Source organism: Thermobia domestica, chromosome 18, assembly GCF_964235325.1.
Source record: "Thermobia domestica chromosome 18, izTheDome1.hap1.1, whole genome shotgun sequence".
NCBI classification, from domain to species: domain Eukaryota; kingdom Metazoa; phylum Arthropoda; class Insecta; order Zygentoma; family Lepismatidae; genus Thermobia; species Thermobia domestica.
In genome coordinates, this window is record NC_137471.1 from 13,644,773 (window position 1) to 13,662,955 (window position 18,183).

General features: G+C 37.3%; 1 protein-coding gene across 2 annotated transcripts in view; it reads left to right on the forward strand.

Annotated features, from left to right (window-relative positions):
• Nucleotides 1-18,069, forward strand: part of LOC145674827 (uncharacterized) — a 36,237-nt gene extending 18,168 nt beyond the window's left edge. For both annotated transcript variants that reach the window (XM_081745049.1, XM_081745050.1), the window contains exons 3-4: nucleotides 4,154-4,448; nucleotides 14,294-18,069. In XM_081745049.1, the coding sequence (XP_081601175.1) occupies nucleotides 4,154-4,448; nucleotides 14,294-15,854 (1,856 nt within the window). In that variant the 3' untranslated portion in view covers nucleotides 15,855-18,069. The remainder of the gene's footprint in view (nucleotides 1-4,153; nucleotides 4,449-14,293) is intronic.
• Nucleotides 18,070-18,183: the final 114 nt, after the last annotated feature.

Genomic DNA, 18,183 nt, shown 5'->3' on the forward strand with positions numbered 1-18,183 from the left:
TCCACACTATTAGTTTCTCTTTCATTCAAGCTTGTCTAGCTCTTCTTCCAATATCCACACTATTAGTTTCTCTTTCATTCAAGCTTGTCTAGCTCTTCTTCCAATATCCACACTATTAGTTTCTCTTTCATTCAAGCTTGTCTAGCTCTTCTTCCAATATCCACACTATTAGTTTCTCTTTCATTCAAGCTTGTCTAGCTCTTCTTCCAATATCCACACTATTAGTTTCTCTTTCATTCAAGCTTGTCTAGCTCTTCTTCCAATATCCACACTATTAGTTTCTCTTTCATTCAAGCTTGTCTAGCTCTTCTTCCAATATCCACACTATTAGTTTCTCTTTCATTCAAGCTTGTCTAGCTCCTTTTCCAATCTCCACACTATTAGTTTCTCTTTCATTCAAGCTTGTCTAGCTCTTCTTCCAATATCCACACTATTAGTTTCTCTTTCATTCAAGCTTGTCTAGCTCCTTTTCCAATCTCCACACTATTAGTTTCTCTTTCATTCAAGCTTGTCTAGCTCCTTTTCCAATCTCCACACTATTAGTTTCTCTTTCATTCAAGCTTGTCTAGCTCTTCTTCCAATATCCACACTATTAGTTTCTCTTTCATTCAAGCTTGTCTAGCTCCTTTTCCAATCTCCACACTATTAGTTTCTCTTTCATTCAAGCTTGTCTAGCTCCTTTTCCAATCTCCACACTATTAGTTTCTCTTTCATTCAAGCTTGTCTAGCTCTTCTTCCAATATCCACACTATTAGTTTCTCTTTCATTCAAGCTTGTCTAGCTCCTTTTCCAATCTCCACACTATTAGTTTCTCTTTCATTCAAGCTTGTCTAGCTCTTCTTCCAATATCCACACTATTAGTTTCTCTTTCATTCAAGCTTGTCTAGCTCCTTTTCCAATCTCCACACTATTAGTTTCTCTTTCATTCAAGCTTGTCTAGCTCCTTTTCCAATATCCACACTATTAGTTTCTCTTTCATTCAAGCTTGTCTAGCTCTTCTTCCAATATCCACACTATTAGTTTCTCTTTCATTCAAGCTTGTCTAGCTCCTTTTCCAATCTCCACACTATTAGTTTCTCTTTCATTCAAGCTTGTCTAGCTCTTCTTCCAATATCCACACTATTAGTTTCTCTTTCATTCAAGCTTGTCTAGCTCTTCTTCCAATCTCCACACTATTAGTTTCTCCTTCATTCAAGCTTGTCTAGCTCTTCTTCCAATATCCACACTATTAGTTTCTCCTTCATTCAAGCACAAGTACACTCGTCTTATGTTCAGGTTGCGAATGACACTAGTTGACCCCAATTTCTGTAAGTATTTTCAGAAGTACAACAAACTTGTGCATGTTTTATCCACTGCACATAAACGCTGTACTGTTCAGATTGTGTATGGAAGGCTCAAGACACACTATTTCCTGTCCCAGCAGTGTAGCTATTTACAATGAAATTATGTTGCAGCAAACCATCACCGTCGATTTCAGAATAACTTGGGGGAACAGATATCGGAACAAAAATATCCACATTCTAGAGGGACGAACGAACTTTGAGGTGAGCCTCTGTGGTCATCACGACGCCAATGCTATAAACTAACCTTAAATCCAATAACCTAGACGACTCATAAACAGTGTTTCTTCCAGATATGTTTTTTGGGGGTCATTTTTCCGCGGAGCTCTGAGAGTGCCCCCGAAGGAGATAAAAATAATACGTTTATAATATAATTAGAAATAGATAGTACCAGCAGTACCACCCCGGAATAATAAGAGTGCCCCCCCGGAACACTTTTTCTGAAAGAACGATTGCTCATAAACGTAAACTAGAGGAGCCATCGTCGTTGTACTTGTAGAAAAGAGTGGCTCACGATGAGGTTAAGTTGAGAACTTTATGAAATGCAATGCAAGGCTGATGGGAAAAAAGCTAAAAGTATCAACAATAGCTGTAGCACGAAACGATGAGCAGAGATTGGTTTGCCAATTCAACAAATGTATGAAAGGAAACATGTCTTCTTTCTGCTTCTGAAGACCTTTAACGAATTTCCAACGCTGGAAAACCAACTTACTATTACACTAAATTTGACGAATTTGGGCATTAAGAATTTCTAAGTGCTTCTCAACTCGCTTATATAGTCAACTCTCAAGAAAAAATCCTCGTGTCGCTGGGAGGTTAGTTTGCTGATGATTAATTAGTATTTAGTATTCTAGTGTATGGAAACAACAGACAGTTGACTTCCACCAGAGTGCTCTTATTCCTAGAGTGCTGTGGAAGAGGTGAAATCGGTTTAAAGAGAGATTCAAAAGTTACCATTAAAGCAAGTAAATTGCTGAAGCCAGTGTCGTATTTAAGGTGGGGCTTCCGGACTTAAGCCCCCCTCCCGAAATCTTACTATAATAAAGTAAATGAAATATCTTGCAGAATTTTCACATTTCCAGGCAAAGCCTCCCCGAAAGTTAGCAAAGCCCCCACCGAAACAAAAACGTAAATACGCCACTGGCTGAGGCTATAGCATCTAATTCTGACTAAAGAAACACTGACCAAAGCTTCAAACTCACTATATTTTAAACTATAATATGTAACGGTTTCGGATATCTAACATATCCTTCCTTAGACACTATAGAACATAAATGAAAATACAGACACATGTATATAGTCTTGCTATCTAATTGTGGTGTGATCGAAAGCAAGATTCACCTATATTCGGAGTGTTCTGCAAAGGAACCGAAATTCTGGGTGTTCCACAATCAAAAGCAAGCATCCAATATGCAGTACCATAGGAAAAAAAAAACTATATTTAGTGCCAAGAGTTTTTAATTACCAAACAGTTGTAAATTAACTAACAAAGTACTAATTTTAAGCTGAGAACTTACACAAATTTACTATTCCTGCCACTAAGAAATGTCCCACACTCATACTTTTGCTCTAAATATAAACTGTAACTTCAATACGCGGGAATAGACTATACTTGATGTCTCGAAAACATACGGTAAGAAATTTTTGTGGATACAATAGTTGATGAACCTAGTTTGGTTGAAATTCATAGACCCAGGCACGTAGCCAGGATTTCGTGAAGGGGGGGGATCCGTGACATGAAATACTGTGGTCATCACACCAGGGGCTCGATCATTCTAAACAATTTTACTGGAACATATATTGGTTCGTTTAGCCAGGATTTCTTAAGGGGGGGGCGTGACATGAAATTCTGAAGGCCCAGGAGCTCGATCAATCTAAACTACTTTATTATCAACATATATTGGTTTGTGAGGATATGTTGGTAAGTATTTTAATAAACTATGAAGAAATCTCGAGTAAAATAATAATAATAATAAAAACGTATTGAAAAAGATTATACAATATTTACATTCTTCTTTTGTTTATTCAAATATAACAATTTTCCTTTCATTATGACCTCAACTATTGTAAAAAGTACATATTCACTATTAGAAAAAGTACATACTCAATAATGTCTTGTAAAATATTTTGCAATATCTGCGTTCCTCTTTCTGTTGAATCAAATGTTAACAGAACTTTCTTTCCACATATATTTTTGTTTTTATTATTCCGTCAACTACTGTCAGGTTCAAATGACAGGTTAAAGGAGCAGTAGAAAATTGTTTTTGAAATAAAATGTTTGATATTGCAAGGATGCGATGACGAAAAATTATGATAAAAAAAAGTCTACTGTTACACAACGGCACTATGCTTTCGGAAGCTTGAAATCTCCCTGACTAGTAGCAGAAATTCTGAGAATTCCACAACTTTTCTAGGAATTTCAAATTCCCTGACTCTTCCAGGATATATCGCTCACCTCGCAACCATGTATTGCAAGTAATACAAATTTCCTCATAAGAAAGAGTAACCAAAAGCTTCCTGTAGTTTTTTTAAATTGTTAACGCGATCCTTCTTTTTCTCATTTCATTTTGTTTCATCCATCCTAATTTTTTTCATTTCTGGTCTCGAAGGGGAGGAGGTCCAGACCCCCCCCTTGGCTACGTGCCTGATAGACCATATGAGACCTGGACCTATAATTAAACATTGTCCTAAGGAGATTGTACCTGGGATTACGCACATGATAACCCATTGTATATTGTAAATATTTTTTTGTTTCTGTTACACTAAAATATGATATGATATACTTTTAATTCTTTTTTTTTTTCCCGTTTCAGAGTTTGTAATTCCAACTCCTCGTGGATATCTAGTGGATACAGAAAGATGTCGGATTCCTGATTATAATCCACTTGATAAAAGTATTCTTAAATATATAAAATATAAACGTCCATTGAAGTGTTCACCTTTCCCTGCGTTGGTGGAATCTAACGCTACGGCTCTTTGGATTAATAAATCTGCATTAAAAATGATAGGTATAGTAAATCCTGATGATTTCAAATGCTGTTACCGAAGTTTTCGAAGAGTTCAAGGAGATCCAAAAGTTGACAAATATCGCATAGATCACCTTGTAAAGTAAGTATGCCATACTCAATCTTTTCGCCCTGTTACTTGCCGAGTCCTCTTATTATATACTCGTAGGAAAAGTCAAAACTATTTTTGCTATTAGATATAAGCTAGAAACGTGAAATGGAATTACACACACACACACACACACACACACACACACACACACACACGGACGATAATAATAATAATATGAAGAAAAAACAAGTTTCTGTTTGTGCATTCTGGATTCAATTTGTTTTTACATGATCTTTCACAATTACGACCAACTCAATGAATTCCAAATTATGGTTGTTATTAACACGCAAGCCTTTATAAATTAAACTAAATGTTTTTAATTTTCAACTAACTAGGGATGACTTCAAAGTTGAACCTGAACCTGGGAATAACGTATACATTTCCAGAAAAGGTTTGTCAAGCAAGTTCCAAAACAGGTTTCAATTCCTTGTTCGGAAATGACCCCACTCCTTCAGGATTGGAAATATTAGGTAGAACAACCTATAATGACAACTCGTTGGCCAAACAACTCGATAAGTTTTACTTCAACTGCATGTCTTTAGCTTTGAATTGATTCAGTATTCATCTGACTTAGCATCTTCATATTCTATTCTGTTCCATACCATGAAGACATACTGAAGGTAATTCAGAAAGTAATGACTCCAAGCCCACTACTTGGCCAAAAGTACTGCAAACATTCTAAGTTGTTTATCATTAATACACTGATGTTTAAACTATAGAATCTCTTCTCGTTCCAGAGTAATGAAGCAATCCCTGGCATCAAGTAGTGCCATCTGGTTGAAACAGCGGGCTGTCATTGAATGTCTAACTGCGGAAGGTTGAGCGCCCAGGAACATTCATTGCCGGCGACGAGTCCTGGATATACACCATTATGACCCGGAAACGAAGCGTCAATCGATGGGGTACCGCCACACGTCCTCTTCTCCGCTCAAAAATTCAAAGTTGTCCCATCTGCTGGCAAAGTGTTGTTGACATTCTGCCTTATCCTGCTTATAGTCCGGATCTTGCGCCCTGCGACTTTTGGCTCTTTCCTAAACTTAAGTATCACCTTAGGGCCAATGCTACAGTTGTGGCGCAGAGGTGCAAGCAGCAGTACGGCAATGGTGTCACCAGAAGCCATCACCATTCTTCGCTGACGACATGAAAAGCCTTATTTCGCGTTGCTGCAAGTGTGTTGCTCTTAATAGGGACTATGTTGGAAAATGATGACATTGTAAGGTTTCCACTGATATCTGTATAGATGCCATCTGTCAAACAGAAATAAAGGTACCGGCTAGTAGGCATTATTTTCTGAATCATCCTTGTATGGTACCGGCTAGTAGGCAGTATTTTCTGAATCATCCTTGTATGGTACCGGCTAGTAGGCATTATTTTCTGAATCATCCTTGTATGGTACCGGCTAGTAGGCAGTATTTTCTGAACCATCCTTGTATGGTACCGGCTAGTAGGCAGTATTTTCTGAACCATCCTTGTATGGTACCGGCTAGTAGGCAGTATTTTCTGAATCATCCTTGTATGGTACCGGCTAGTAGGCAGTATTTTCTGAATCATCCTTGTATGGTACCGGCTAGTAGGCAGTATTTTCTGAATCATCCTTGTATGGTACCGGCTAGTAGGCAGTATTTTCTGAATCATCCTTGTATGGTACCGGCTAGTAGGCAGTATTTTCTGAATCATCCTTGTATGGTACCGGCTAGTAGGCATTATTTTCTGAATCATCCTTGTATGGTACCGGCTAGTAGGCATTATTTTCTGAATCATCCTTGTATGGTACCGGCTAGTAGGCATTATTTTCTGAATCATCCTTGTATGGTACCGGCTAGTAGGCAGTATTTTCTGAATCATCCTTGTATGGTACCGGCTAGTAGGCATTATTTTCTGAATCATCCTTGTATGGTACCGGCTAGTAGGCATTATTTTCTGAATCATCCTTGTATGGTACCGGCTAGTAGGCAGTATTTTCTGAATCATCCTTGTATGGTACCGGCTAGTAGGCATTATTTTCTGAATCATCCTTGTATGGTACCGGCTAGTAGGCAGTATTTTCTGAATCATCCTTGTATGGTACCGGCTAGTAGGCATTATTTTCTGAATCATCCTTGTATGGTACCGGCTAGTAGGCAGTATTTTCTGAATCATCCTTGTATGGTACCGGCTAGTAGGCAGTATTTTCTGAACCATCCTTGTATGGTACCGGCTAGTAGGCATTATTTTCTGAATCATCCTTGTATGGTACCGGCTAGTAGGCAGTATTTTCTGAATCATCCTTGTATGGTACCGGCTAGTAGGCAGTATTTTCTGAATCATCCTTGTATGGTACCGGCTAGTAGGCAGTATTTTCTGAACCATCCTTGTATGGTACCGGCTAGTAGGCAGTATTTTCTGAATCATCCTTGTATGGTACCGGCTAGTAGGCAGTATTTTCTGAATCATCCTTGTATGGTACCGGCTAGTAGGCAGTATTTTCTGAACCATCCTTGTATGGTACCGGCTAGTAGGCAGTATTTTCTGAATCATCCTTGTATGGTACCGGCTAGTAGGCAGTATTTTCTGAATCATCCTTGTATGGTACCGGCTAGTAGGCAGTATTTTCTGAATCATCCTTGTATGGTACCGGCTAGTAGGCAGTATTTTCTGAATCATCCTTGTATGGTACCGGCTAGTAGGCATTATTTTCTGAATCATCCTTGTATGGTACCGGCTAGTAGGCATTATTTTCTGAATCATCCTTGTATGGTACCGGCTAGTAGGCAGTATTTTCTGAACCATCCTTGTATGGTACCGGCTAGTAGGCAGTATTTTCTGAATCATCCTTGTATGGTACCGGCTAGTAGGCAGTATTTTCTGAATCATCCTTGTATGGTACCGGCTAGTAGGCAGTATTTTCTGAACCATCCTTGTATGGTACCGGCTAGTAGGCAGTATTTTCTGAATCATCCTTGTATGGTACCGGCTAGTAGGCAGTATTTTCTGAATCATCCTTGTATGGTACCGGCTAGTAGGCAGTATTTTCTGAATCATCCTTGTATGGTACCGGCTAGTAGGCAGTATTTTCTGAACCATCCGGACGAGGCTAGGGATGCGCATGAGACAAGATTTGAAGCTGTTTCGCCTCGAAAATGTGCTGTAAAACCGATGTCTCGACTCGAAAAATGTATATTTCTCTATTGGAAGAGCTGTGTCTCGACCCGAATTTTGTCAGGAAAATTCCGTCTCGACTCGTCTCGTCTCGTCTCGTGCGCATTCCTAGACGAGGCTCTCACGAATACAGCAAATGACTGGTTACACAACCCAGGAAGAAACATTTACACTACACTAGCCAAAGGACGTTCAAGTGCAAGGCGACTGTGTAGAATTGTACATTTAAAGCTTTTCAGCTCACTACCACATCGCCTAGGGATGCGCACGAGACGAGTCGAGACAGGATTTTCCTTACAAAATTCGAGTCAAGACACCCCTCTTCCAATAGAAAAATATACATTTTTCGAGTCGAGACATCGCTTTTACAGCACATTTTCGAGACGAGAGAGGCACAAATCTTGTCTCGTGCGCATCCCTCATCGCCTCCCCTGAAAGGATAGAAACTTTGCAGTCGACCCTCGTACATGTTCAATGTTAAGGTATTTAGATAATAATTCTGAAATAATGTTAAATTTTGTTGTATTTCTGATTCCAATTCCCTTATTTTACATCCTGGAGGATATTCATATTTCGCAGTGCATTGCTTCAAGTTTGGTTGTATTGTATCACATTAGAAACGAGTAATAGAATTAGAAGGCAGAAATTATTTTTTTAAAACATGCTAGTTACTTTCGTATTTTTAAAATTCTAAAACAGAAACTTTTAGTTAAGACTTCATACCTCATGCTAGGATGCTTCTATGTATGTTAATTTATAGTTTCTAAATTTTTGAAAAATGCATTGATACAATTTTTGTATTCAGGGCCGTCGCGTGGGCGAAGAGGCGCCGGGACAACAAATCTACAAAATTCTAGGAATTCAGATGTTAGTTAATGAATTATTTTTTTTTAAAAAATAATGTTAAATCAGATATTTTAATAATGATCAGGCCACGGTTAAGTAAAACTTATTTATTTATTTCATAAGGACAACCAACAGGCTTAATGCTAGTTATAGTGCCGCATAGATAATTTATCTATCATACACTATTATACAAAGACTAATATACGTCGTTTAATTATGCAGAAGTTATTGCCTGACAACGTTCTGAACTTGTTTTTGGACATACTAAATACATCTACTATATGAAATCTAATCATTTCGTTATATGAAGCATTCTTCATACAGGATACTTATGTAATATTTTAGTTCTTGCTTTTCTGCAATGGCATGTCCCAGTGTTTGCTGTTCTAGTCTTGCCTATTAGGACACATAATAATACTTCTGAAACTAATTCTGGACAGTCAATTTTACCATTGGGCCGCGATGGCTCAGTGGTAGAGCGTTCACCTCTGGTGTTTGGGGTCCCGGTTCGATCCCAGATCCGCCAAGTGAACTTTGTGGTGGACAAACACCGCGTGCGTGGGTTTTCTCGGGGTTCTCCCGTTTCCTCCCACTTTCTTCATTCCACCATTTTATCATCATCACCGTCTCCTTTAGCCTTAACTGTGGGACGTAAAACTCAAAAGATTTCATTTCAGTTTTCAATTTTACCGTTGTAAGAACAACAGATGAAACACGCATCTCATTTTTTGTAATGTATGAAAACTAAAATACGTTCCTATGTCTTCGTAGGGGACATACTTTCGGTAGAAACCAGTTTTCTTGTGTGCAAGCATTTTTAAAAATTTGAACTATACATTTTCTATTGCGTCAGAGTATTTACTGACATTTGGTGTCCAAACAGTACACAGTATTCTAATTTTGACCTCATATACAAAAAATATAACCTTATAAATGTTGATTCTTTGTAGAAAATATATTGATTCTTTGTATAAATGTTGATTTCTTCTGTCCTATCTTATAAATTAAACCTAAGTTTCTATATGCACTACTCGTTATTTCATCAACGTGTTGAGCAAAGGTTAATTTTCTAACAAATATAATTCCTAGATCTTTGATATTTGGAGTAGTCAAGGAAGTGCCACTTATTGTATTGATAAAGTTAATTGGAGTTTCTTTCCTCGTGATAGATAGATTTACATTTGGGCACATTAAGGGCTAATTTGTTCTTATTACACCATATTTGAACTCTTTGTAGCTATCCTATTGAAGTCATCAATTGAATTTATTCTAGTTTCGAGTATAATTTGAAACTGTTGGCAAAAATAATTTAATACACAGAGTTAATACTTAATACAAGAAGTTTTGGTACACAGAGGAATATCATTAATAACAAGAAGAATCAAAAGGGGAGCTAGATTAGATCCTTGAGGGACTCCCGAACTTGAAAATTACCGGTAATGTAAAACATCGCCTAGGATTATTGAGCTGGAACTTTGTCCAGCTATCTGTGAGAAGAATTTTTTTTTTTTTATCTTGGAGTTTAATAATATTTATATCGTTATTTGTATATTCTATGCTATAACTATGTTGATGTTTATCGAGTTCAAAATAAACAAGAATAGCGCTCTATTTCAATAATTCAAAACCTGTTTTCATTAACTGTTATGTTTTAACTACAAAAGCAATTGAACTTAAAAATGACATAATACCAACTTCTTTTAACTTATATTATTATCTTACATTCCATATTTAAATCTAGGAGTACAGAATAAACTGGATGTTTTCATAACACACTGGGAGACACCTTGGAATTCTCGCCCCGGACGCTTACACGCCACGCGACGGCCTTGTTTGTATTAATGGCTAACATGAATACTTTCGAAATATAACAAACTCCACAGCACTGCACACACATATATTGTAATGATTTTGGTAAAGTCAATAATGGACCGAGATCATATCTCCTTCACCAATTTATTAAAATGTAATAAATACAAAATGTCTTTGATTTACAAAGAGCAAAATAGTGTCTATCTTGTTAATGTCCAAGTACAAGGAGAATAGGTGTTTTGCACGGTGCCCCTTCTCTCAAGGCGGTCTCCAAGGCACCTGCCGGTTTCGGTGAGTCTTGAAGGATAGCCCCCTCAGCTCAAGACAGCTTCGCGAGGCTTGCTTGTAGAAAGGACCCCTAGTCCAGTGCGACCTCGGGAAGGATAGGTTTACCCCTAGTCCAGTGTGACATCAGGGAGGTGTAGGTGATTTAATTAGTTGGACGAGGTTTCCTAGACACGATTCTTGAGGTATCTCAAAGGAAAAATTCAAAGGAGCCAGGCGATTAGTCCCCTATGGTTAATTCTCCCACAGAAACGGCGATTCAAAAGATTCCTAAGATCTTGAGGCCAATGAGGAGGTGCTCCTTCGTATTGGAATATTATGCTTGGCTGCAATTCCAACAACTGAGGGAGAAGTAATCATGAATCATGTCGTACTAAGCAAACCAAAGAAAAAATGGACCAATTACTCTATCATGCATAAGAGCATCACGTAAAGTGCGGAATGACGTGCGGATGTTCAGAACCCCATACCCGAACGTTATGATGGTAACATGTCCGGGCACAAAGGACGTCGCTTCATCAGAGAACACCACCCTTTGCCGGCACTGATTGTCTTGTTCTATTGATCCCAGCATGGAAGCAGCAAATGCAGCACGCTAAAGAATAATATTTGTCCCCAAAGTTTGCGTAAATTGCACTTTGTAAACATGAAGATGTAATTGCTCATGGAGGACATTATAAATTGTTGATTTTGGTACATACAATTCCCTGACCCATGACGAACTGATTTCTGTGAGATGTGTTAAAATGTAACTTGTATGTTGTCTGCAATTGCATGTTCTACATCTGGTCGTCCACTCCCTGGCAAGCCCATTACGTTACTTGTCTAAACATTTCGCGCTCTATCTAATTATAGATGATTTCCCATACTGAAGTCGGAATTTTTACTGAACAGTTGCTCGTGATTTCCCACACTCAGCATACTACCACTACACATATTGGGCCTTCTCTTGTACTGTTGCCATTGTCGTTCAAATCACAATCTACAAAAGAGGAAAGAAAACTTTGAGATATATGTAGATCTTCCAAACACATAACATAATATATACATAAAATTTTGAGAGATGCAGAACATGTAAAAAAAAAAAAAAAAAAAAAACACAGGTCTCATATCGTTTACGCACCATGGGTCATTGTAACGATAGTAGGACTTGGTGGACATGGTGTTTACTGAGTGTTTCAAAACAACACCGACAAAGTTTGGTCGGTGATTCCTGACACCAACATAAGAAGAATTATAGACTAACCTGGGTGCACAAATTCTTCTTTTCGGAGTTATAGGCTGTTGAAAACAAAAAAATGGTTCATAGCTTCAAAACTATATGACCTACCGTAGTCGGGCCAAGATTTCAGTATTTGTCCTATCCAAAAATCCATATTCCAAAATCCTGCAGTACTGACGCAACAATTTTCATAGAGGAAGTTTAGCTATGAACATATAATTTGAAGTATTCACCAACTACCTATACAAAAATTGTTGAGGAAGTAGTCAAGGATTCTGAAACGTGGATATTTGGATAGGGCACACACTAGTTCCTCAGTGAAGTCTTGACGCAAGGGTCTATATTAAACATACTTTTTCTTTCGTCTAACTTTGTTTATATCTAGTTTTGAACAAATCTTCGACCCTAACCGATATTACAGCTTAGCGCTGTCCTCTATGGATGTTTCCCACATATGCTTAATGCCGTTGCATACTGATCTTATTCCTATATTGACTTCATCCCTAAAACCTTTCAGTTGCTCTAAATCACCAATGACTCTCTTACTTTTGCTGCCCTTTTTGACCAACCTCCTGAGGCTTTAGAGCCAAAATAACAGTACCTCCAGATAGAGCTTAAGGAGTGCTTCATATTACACCTATTGGTGAACGTCAACCTTCTGGGGCCCTTGGCAATGGAACTGTGAATAAACCTGTTTGTACCACTTCCAGTTCTAGTAGAACGACACGGGTGAATATAGTATCCTGTCGTTAGACGTTGAATCAATTCCAAGAAACGCTTGTCGTTATGTATTATAGTGTATGTTCTATGGCGACAAACGCTGAGGCCGGAATCGGTTGACTGTATTACTTATGGTTTCAATAGATGGTTATTGAAGGGAAATTGAACCTATTCTTGGGGAGCTGATTGAATTTAAAAAAAAAAACACTCCTAGATACCTCTGACCATTTTGTTCTATTAAAAATTAATATTGAAACAGGAAACAAGTAAAGATTAAACGGTTCCGGTTTTGTTAGAGTGTTACGAAGGCACATGATATGTTTTCCTGAGTCGGTAAATCGATTTCAGAAAACACTTGCCGATATTTATTACTGGTTTAGTTCTGTGGCTATCAAAGTTGAAACTGGGAAGTTTGATTTCTATTTTCAAGTCTGATTAAAATGTTAATAGAGAAGTTTGAATCTATTTTTGGGACTCTGAATAGATTATGTAGTATGCGGCAAAACAAACAGTACAGAAATTCACGTACGAATTGCACTCAGGTGCAATGTGGTATGAACTGTGAGCACTGTGCAGTTGGCGGGAAGATAATGTTACTCACAACAAAGGAGAAGGTGTTTATTGCCATGTACTATTTCAACTCATATGGTGTGGAGTAGCATCTCACTGCAGAAGACGAGCGCACGTGTCTACTGTATTGCTCTGGAGTTTTGAGATATGAAGATGAAGATTTCGTCAGCAATTTATGGTTCCGTGCTGAAAGCCGTGTGTCCCTTGATCGCTACACCAATCGACAATTGATTATTGACCCATTCTTGGATGATTTGCGCAAGTATTCGACTTTGCGCAAGTTAATGAATAAAGCAAGACGAAGCTAGTGCCCACATGACAAGTGAGTCACTTGCTCTTCTGCCCACGAAAGTTTGGACATTACTTGATTTTCCGTAGGACGAATTTTCCATATTCTTCCGATTCCCGGGACTTCACGGCTCCAGATTCCAACATATAGGATATGCTGAAGGAAGTCATTTGCCAAACAGATAACTGCCTATCGCTATGTCAGAGTTAAGAGGGAAGATTCGGTTATTTGTTTTGTCGTACCAGAAACCATATTTACTCACATGTTCATCGATCTACAGGACCGCTATGAATAATGCATGCGATGTAATGGTCAATATTCTGAACACATCATGTACAGGTGCGATTCCTCTTAAATTTACAATAGGTGTTGAGTAACATTCAGTTGACATCCATTTGACATTTCTTGTGTTTCATTATGTTGTACAACAAATAAATAAATAAATAACTAAATGTCTAGATATGATTTGAACACTGTTTGTTTCGCCGCATACTGTAGGAAAAGCCTTTTCTCTATCTCGACATCTTTTACCGTTTTTGCTCTGGTACCTTTCGACCAACTGACGGACACTTTGATTGACGGACGGACATAGCAAAGCAATGGAAAATCTTTACTAATATTATAGCGAGTTATAAAAAAAGTTGACGAAGAAAGGGGAGAAGATTTACAGGTTTATTTGCAGACGAAAACGTAAAGTATTGAACACTGGCGACTCATGTCGACACAATGATTGACATCAAGTTAACACCACTGACTCAGACCTTCTTGTTTGAGTTCTCATAGATATAACGAAATGTACGCTGAGTTTGGCTTGATGTAGACTAAATTCTTAAGATCACATTCTTTACTGCTATAGATGAAATTACTGCATTTAAACATATTCTATCATAGTTTATCTTGTAATAATTGTAGTTCCTAAGAGTACACATTTCAAGTAGAATTTTTCTGTTTCAGATACAGCAATAGTTGCAGATACTTTTCTGAACCAGTACGAATCAACGAGGAGTTCGTTAAAATAAACTGTTCAGTATATGGAACAATCAAATATCGAGATTATCATGCTTTTGTTCCTTTGAAACGTGAAGTGGAAGAAAGGTGTGAAAACTTGACATCTAACTCTGAAAAATCTAATCAAAAAAGACCAAAAATTAGTGTGCTAATCCTTGGAACAGATTCACTGTCACGGTTGAACTTGTATCGACAAATGCCTAGAACGCTTTCTGTTTTGAAAAACAAATTGCAAGCTATTGAAATGTTTGGATTTAATAAAGTTGGTGATAATACATTTCCTAATATGGTTGCTGTTCTAACTGGAATGACAGTAAATGAATTGCGGAAAACGTGCTGGCCAACCACTTATACAATATTTGATGATTGTCCGTGGTTATTTAAGAATTTCAGCAAGGAAGGATACAGAACAGTTTTTGACGAAGAAAGTCGCTTTGGAATGTTTAGCTTTGGTAAAATGGGTTTCTTGAAACAACCGACTGATTACTATCCTAAAACGTACATGATATTAGCACTAACAGAAGGTGAACATAACTCACATTTTTGTGTTGGTCCTCGGAAATCAATGAATCTTATTAACGACTATATCAGAAAATTAGTTTTATCTTTAAGTTCTAAACTATATTTTGCATTGTTTTGGTACGTTAGTTTAGCTCACGACAGTCTTAATGAAATAAAATGGGGAGATGGAGATTACGAATATCTGCTAAAAAGTTTGTCAAATTCCGGAGTTTTAAATGAGACAATTTTAATATTCATGAGTGATCATGGACTACGAATGTACTCTACCTTCAGAGAAACATACATTGGTTATGTAGAAGAACGTTTACCTTATTTATTTTTCGTATTTCCAAAATGGTTTCGTAGTTTGTATCCAGACGCTATTTCTAATTTACAGCAAAACTCTCGTAAATTAACAAGTCCTTTTGACCTCCATGAGACTTTGAAAGATATCTTAGATGTACGCAGAATTGAAAGTAGTTCCTTGTTAGAGAGATCTCAAAACGTATTGAACCAATCACGAGGAATTTCTTTATTTCTTCCAATACAAAACAATCGATCGTGCTATGATGCTGGTATAGAAGATCATTGGTGTATGTGTCAACCAGACTCCATAAAGCTTTTGGAAGCTAAACCGAAAATCCTGAGTGCTGCTAAATTCCTTGTAAGTCATATTAATGGTATGTTGAAACATTATAAGCAGTGTGCGAAGTTGTATCTTGATGAACTTAGGAATGCTATTATTCGCATTCCGTCAGAATTCTCTGGCAAAACAAGAAACAAAGACGATATTCAATACGTTGTCACTGTAGTAACATCGCCCGGAAGAGGATTATTTGAAAGTACATTTACATACAATCAAAGTAATAATTCTTTTGAAGCACCAAAATTTGTTAGCAGACTTAATCGGTACGGTAACCAGAGTATATGTGTAAGAGATTACATAGTTAAACTGTATTGTTACTGTAAACAATTCCTGACAAACTATGATTATCTATATGGATAAATTGTAGACTTGTTTTGTATCAGTTTGTTGAAGGCATAGTTTAATAAGAATGACTAGCGTACCTGATTCCATTTGACAATATTTTTGCTAATCGAGTTATAACATGTATTATTGTAGTTGTATAAGTGTGATTTCTTAATATTAAAAGCGTCACTAGCTTTGATTGGTAGTAAGGACCTCATGTCTGTAGTTTATTGTTAACAGCTCATGTTTTTTTTACATATATATCTATGTCAATATAGGTAACAGTTATGTTGTGAAATGTAAAACCTGTATGGATTCTGATTTTATAAGTATTAATGTAAAATATGAGGTGCATGTCAAAAAATAGAGGCGATATATATTTTTTTTTAAAAAAATATGGAAATGATAGGAGTAAAAAGATGATGTGGTTAATATACAACTACATACCTTGGCTATTTTTCGAAGTAGACTGAACCTCCAGGCATTTCTGGTAGCGTATACCCTCTATGTAAAAAATATGGTGCAGCCAATCCAGATTTGGTGTCTTGAGTACTTCACTGTCTTTGAAATGCTTTGATACAAGACCCTTTTCCAGGTGAAGGAAAATGAAGAAGTCACTCGGGACAAGATCGGTGCTGTAAGGCGGATGTTGAATAGTTTCCATCGAAATTTTTTTGAATTGTGTCAACAATACGAGCAGCTGTGTGTGGACGGGTGTTGTCATGGATCATAATTTCATTGCGTAGCATTCCGATTGTGGCATAGTCGCAAATTATTCAGTGTTTGGCAATACACATCTGCTGTAATTGTTTGTCACGGTTCCAAGAATTAAGTAAGAATCATATCCTTTTGGTCCCAAAACCACGCTTGCCATGATTTTGTGAATTGATGGTGTTTATTAGAATTTCTTCACTTTAGAAAAACCGGAGTGACGCCTTTGCATTGACTACTGCCTTGGTTGCCCAGTGGAGAACAATGTAAAGCTTTCATCCCCTGTCACAATGTGAGAGAAGAGGTCATCCCCATCCTCTCCCCCCGGCCAGCTGTCATTCTGTGCTCTTTGTGAGCATATGTCAGCATTTCTGGGACCATCTTACACATAGTTTGTGATACCCCAATCTTGTCAGAAATGAATTCACTGTTTTCGCTTGCACTTCTGGAAACTCTTTGAGAAGTTCAATTATTGTGAATCGGCGATTGGATTGCATTTTCTCGTTAACGGTTTTATTAGATCGTCCGTCTAAATGCTAGGTCTTCTGCTACGCTCATCGCTGTGAACATTTGAATGCCCTTTTCAAAACTCTCTACACCATTGCCTGATTTTCCTTTTACTCATTACTGTTGGCTCGTAAATGACACACAATTCCTGAAGTATGTTAGCTGCATTCTGTCCGTTGGCGTTCAAAAATCGTATGACAGATCTCACTTTATTTGGCGGGATTTTATATTGCAGCAGCCATTCCATCTTACTGTTACTCGCACGTACGCAAGTACATTTGGATGATTCTATTGCTGATACAAGCACAGAATACTGGAACATGCTCTTGTGTATCTTCAACTTCATCAGAGTTGCCAACTCCGCCTAAAATATTGTCGACCTTCCTTTTTCCTGCTTTTATTTTTTCTTTATTATTTTAATACACCTCTTACTATATGCAGATAAATCGTCGCAGATAAGCTCGCAGGGGAAAATCATGTTCCTGATTAAGAGCAAAAAGTTGTTGTATACTGCCATAGCAGATTCTAATATGAAACAAATTTTGTATGCCATTTGTAAAGGAAATACAAATATTGTATGCCAGATTGGTATTATTCTTTATAACCAGGAGCTATACAAGATTTCTAGAAAATTCAATCGCATGCATTGTTTGCACTGAACCATTCATCAACATTAAGAGAATGACCGGCAAATATTATTGCTTACGTCATGGTAAAGTTAAAACGAGTCATGATATGGGTTCAGATCGACAAAGTACGATTGAAATATTTGTTGCTGATTGATGATGACTTACGTGATGATTCAATTATAATGATTCTTAAGATAAACAGTAAGGTTATTAAAGAATGATTGATAAGTAGTCATTTTAAAATGAATTTTGAATTAATTATTTCCAGCAGCACCCTATTTGTAATATGAATAATATTTTAACAACAATGTTTCTCTAGTATATTTGTCAAATTTCACTGTAATGTTTGTGGAAAACTACAGTAACGATCTAAGTAATCTATTGAATAAATATAATTCCATATATTAAGCTTTTGCTATAATGGTTGAAACCCAATTTCCAGAAGTAAGTAAAGTCATTTATACGAGGGTCACTACTAAAGTTTTGAGATACGCATTGTTGTGGCACAGTATTTGAAT